General features: G+C 33.0%; 1 protein-coding gene across 3 annotated transcripts in view; it reads right to left on the reverse strand.

The window, feature by feature from the left end:
- The window catches only part of LOC118748144 (zinc transporter 1-like), a 38,091-nt gene that overhangs the window by 27,180 nt on the left and 6,254 nt on the right, over window positions 1-4,657 (reverse strand). For all 3 annotated transcript variants that reach the window (XM_036482471.1, XM_036482470.1, XM_036482472.1), the window contains exons 2-4: window positions 1,655-1,841; window positions 1,465-1,589; window positions 601-698 (exon numbers count right to left, since the gene is read on the reverse strand). In XM_036482471.1, the coding sequence (XP_036338364.1) occupies window positions 601-698; window positions 1,465-1,589; window positions 1,655-1,831 (400 nt within the window). In that variant the 5' untranslated portion in view covers window positions 1,832-1,841. The remainder of the gene's footprint in view (window positions 1-600; window positions 699-1,464; window positions 1,590-1,654; window positions 1,842-4,657) is intronic.

The following is a 4,657-nucleotide window of genomic DNA, read 5'->3' on the forward strand; positions in this document are numbered from 1 at the left end:
GTATTCCATTTTCAGTTTGTTAAATTGGTTCATGAGATATACAGTTAGCGTCAAAAATATGAATACTCTCACGTTTTGACGATTTTCTTCATTTATATTTTCCATACCATTTTTTTTTTTTTTTGGTATAAAAATATAACACATTCTACAGCAAAAAGCAGCAGAACCGATTTTTCAATTTCATATAGAAGTGGGAAAAACTTAAGAAATACCAAAAAATTGTCATCAAAATTTTCAACTTTTCAATTCGATTTAAAAAAAAAAATTTGAGTACGCAGTTTTGTAACCCATCAAATTTAAATATAATAAGGCGCAACTTTCAAGTCTCTAAAAATTACCGTTGATTTTTGTGAATTTTTTTTCAAGGGTGTTTCGCATTTTTTTCCATATAACGCATGCACAAAATCTATTTGTATATGGAAGAAATGCGTAACATCCTCTACAAAAAAATTCTCAAAAATCAACGGTAATTTTCATAGACTTCAAACTTGCACCTCATTTTACTAAAATTTAATGGGCTACAAAACTGCGTACTCAAAAATTTTTAAACTTCCAATATATATATTTCTTTTGAAAAACGCTTTTGAATTCTTTACTCACCGTAAAGTAAACATAGTCCAATAACATTTACTAACAAACCCAGGCAGCCAACTATCACTAGGAGTTTCGGCTCATGTATTTCCTCTTCCTCTATGAACCTAAATAAATATAGAAATTTAATTTTTGTAGTAAAATTAGTTCATTTGCTGAATAAGTGCCACTAAATAATAAATAACGAAAACAAATTTTTCTCGATTTCGGGATTGAATAGTTAGGCAGTGTTGTCATATTCACAGCTTTAACTTTACTTAACTGTACATTACAGTTTTCATTGAGACAATCGTAATTTCTTTTTTTTTTCAATTTCCTTCTAGTACAAATTATTATTTTTTTTTTTAAATTTTAGATCTCAAGGCATAAATTAAAATATATCTTTCGGGGTTTTTAAGTATAGTTTTCAGCTGCTGTTTGTATTGTAGAAGCCACAGCAAGTATTGAAAGAATATTTTCTCAAATTTGTAGAAATAAAACCAACATAAGAAATTCCAGAACTCTGGAATTTTAAAAACTAAAGATCTAATTAAAATGCTTCAAATTGCAGTTAAATTGAAGTATCGAATTCATTTTATTAAAAAACATTCAATTTACGCAAAATTTAAAAACGGAATTTCGTTAGAAAAAAGGTGTGATTCCGATCCGTTTTATAAATACTGTTTTTGTTAGGTTATAATTTATTTAAACTGTTAATGTTATTTCATTTTGAGTTTTTTTTTATATTTATGCTTAACCTTTAGTTGTTGAAGGTTAAATTTTTTTGGGAATATAAAAAAAAATTCTGACAACACTGGTCGCGGGCTCGCACAAAGCGCGTTCGGCGCTCATCTCTAATAACAACACTCATCTAGCAAATAATAAGAAGTTTACCTTTTACAAGCCTCTATAGTTATGCTAAAACATAAAGCTACTAAAAAAACTGCGTTCACTAGCGCTCCCAGCACCTCCGCACGCGCCCAGCCAAATGTGTTTTTCGACCACTTCTTTGGGGACATCTGAATAAATGACAAATGACAAAATGATAATTAAATAAATTTACTTACAAATTATATCGACTTACTTTTATTGATAGAAAGGATATGACAAGTGCAGCGATGTCACCTAACATATGAAAACTGTCTGCCACCAAAGCCATTGAATTTGTTACGTAGCCAACTACAATTTCCACAAAGAAGAAAAACGCAGTCAACCACATCATTGAAAGCAAACGGCATTTTTTCCCCGAATACTTAGACATCTTGTCAGTACTGAAATGGTACAAAGTTAAAATATTCAACAGGATTATGTTTAAATTAACGGCATACATCTTCCAAAGTATGCACATCTACATACATATGTATGTACATAACTATACTTTATTGGCCTTATTCATAAAAAATTTATTAGGTTTAAAGAGCTTTATAAAGTGACATTTCGATTTATAAATCAGTAAGTCCTATTTATTTTTTATGAATTTGGGTGTACGTCTTAATAATTATAATGATAAGAGTAAATGCTTGAAGAAACTCAAGGAAAACTCTTTCAGCATAAATATATCAATGGCTGAGTGGAAGATCGACCTATCTCGGCAGCCAAGTTCAAAAACGCTCTATCTCAGAAATTTTTTGAACAACGATCCATCTCAGAAAACTTTTTAAGAACGCCCTACTGCAGATTTTGATTGAAATATGTATATAAATATACGCATGTATGTATTTACTTATGCATATTCATGAACTAAATCAGTTTTAGAAATAACTGCAAATTGCGTCGTTTTCACTTCATGATCAGAGTTGCGCGATCAGGCGCACTTATCAAAAGCATTCACAAACATACCCTACTTTCATTAACTATTAATGTTTGTATGCGTACATACATACATATGCCCAGTCGGAAAATGGGAAATGCATTACCATTTTCTACCACGAAAAGATTAACAACTAGGTTTGAAAGAAAAAATACATCTCAGTGTAAGCGAGCAGGTAATGTGTAGCGTCTAGTGACAGTTATGAAGCCAAAACCAAAATAGTTTGAGAACAAATTTAAGAGCCCTGAGTATGTCTTTTTTTTCGACGTATGTCAACGGCTGCCGTAGCGGAATGGTAGCGCGTTCGACTACCAACTTCTTGGTCGCGAGTTTAAATTACGTTATATAAAGCGACACGCGACACATTACTTTCCTAGGACATGCCTGTACAAAAAATGATGCATCTTGTAATGTATACTCTATAACGGCGATACATTACTTTCTATATTATCAAATATTCTATTTTCATACTGGGTGTATGCATATACAAAGACACATATCGCACACCATATTCATAAGACGCACAACTCAAAGAGTGCACACAGGGCAGAGAATGTGACTATTTTGCCTTACAAGAGTGTGACATTTTAAAAAACGAACACACAATTTTCTCACCCTTTGCTTTCGATTTAGAATCGAACACGAAAAGAGATATGGGCAATCAAAAGGCAACATTTTTTGGTAGAAACGAGATCACCATAAGAAAATTATACAATTAAAACGCAATTTTTCAAAAGGAATTGTAAAAAAATTGGCCGCGGTGGTGTAGTGGTAAGCAGTGCGCGCTTTCACTCATCCGCACCTGGGTTCAAGCCCTGGTCAAAGCAGCATCGCGAAAAATATAGGAAAAAAGGTTTTTTCTTAACAGCGGTCGTCCCTCGGCAGGCAATGGCAAACCTCCGAGTGTTTTTCCGCCATGAAAAAGAGCTTCTCATAAAAATGCAATCGCCGTTCGGAGTCGGCGTAAGATTGTAGGTCCCTCCGTTTGGTGTGACCCATCAATGCCACAAGTCGGAGGAGAAGCTCGGCCAAACACTAACATAACAAACGAAATTCAAAAAAGTAAAGAAGTAAAAGTTCGCATGAAACCGCACTTTATATATAGCCGGCGCAGGTATCAAATATCGTCGTTTCAACTTTCTCTAAAGTCTTATTTTGCATGGTAAGCAAAGGGGTGTTTTCCCCGATTTCATACGGGTTCGGTAATATGCTGAGTAGGGCTGTGCGATTATTCGATTACTCGAGCAAGTTGGTTAATCAATTATTCGGTTAATCAATTACTCGAGTAATCACGATTTTGATTACTCAAAACGATGATTAATCGAATTACTTGAAATATGATTACTCAAAAAAATAATTTTGCTCGTTAAAAGAGTTTGCTTTGGAAAATGCTTATTTACTTTTTTACATTCTGTATATGAAAAAAAATTTCGTTTTAATTTTTGAAAACAGAAACGTTGTTTTCAAAGTATCAAGGAACTTCAACTATTTTATACATATGTAAAGAGTTGAAATGTTGATTACTCATTTTACTCGAAATGTTGATTAATCATAAAACAAATTACTCAAATATTTTTGTATTTGGTTAATCAAAAATCTTGATTACTCGAGTAACTGAACTTTTGAGTAATCATAACTTCTAATTAATCGAATAACTGAGTTATTTACTTTATGATTAATTAAAATTTTGAGTAATCAATTAATCGCACAGCCCTAATGCTGAGGTAATGAAATCATTGAACCAAGTGTGGTAGAAATCGATAAAGCGGTTACTGAGATACAATTTGTGGCCATAAGGGGGCGGCGCCACGCCCACAATATAAAAATTTATAATAATATAATTTTCTGCTATGTGGTTATTGCAATCATCGATTTGAAGTGAATTATCGCAGTTTTCGTGTTTCTGTAAATTACCGTTATATGGGGGGTAGGCGTGGTTACTGCCCGATTTCAAAGATTTTCAACAGGTTTCTTAGCTAGATCCTAGGTCAGGCTCGTACCGAGTTTGGTAAGGATTGCTGAAGCGGCTACTGAGATACAGCATTTCATTATGAGCGGGCGGGTTCACGCCCATTTTCTAAAAATTTCATAATAATACTATTTTTTTACTAAAATTCTACTTCCCATACTATTTTTCAACAATCTAGATCCAATATTTACTGAAATATCGTAGTACAGTCTGATTTCATCTCGAGTTACCGGACAGACAGACATTGCTAAAACGATTTCTTTTTTTCATTCATCTTCAATCGATTTGTTAAAAATACCGCCGAAAAT

This window comes from Rhagoletis pomonella, unplaced genomic scaffold (assembly GCF_013731165.1).
Source record: "Rhagoletis pomonella isolate Grant_MI unplaced genomic scaffold, Rhpom_1.0 Rhpom_scaffold_00012, whole genome shotgun sequence".
NCBI classification, from domain to species: Eukaryota; Metazoa; Arthropoda; class Insecta; order Diptera; family Tephritidae; genus Rhagoletis; species Rhagoletis pomonella.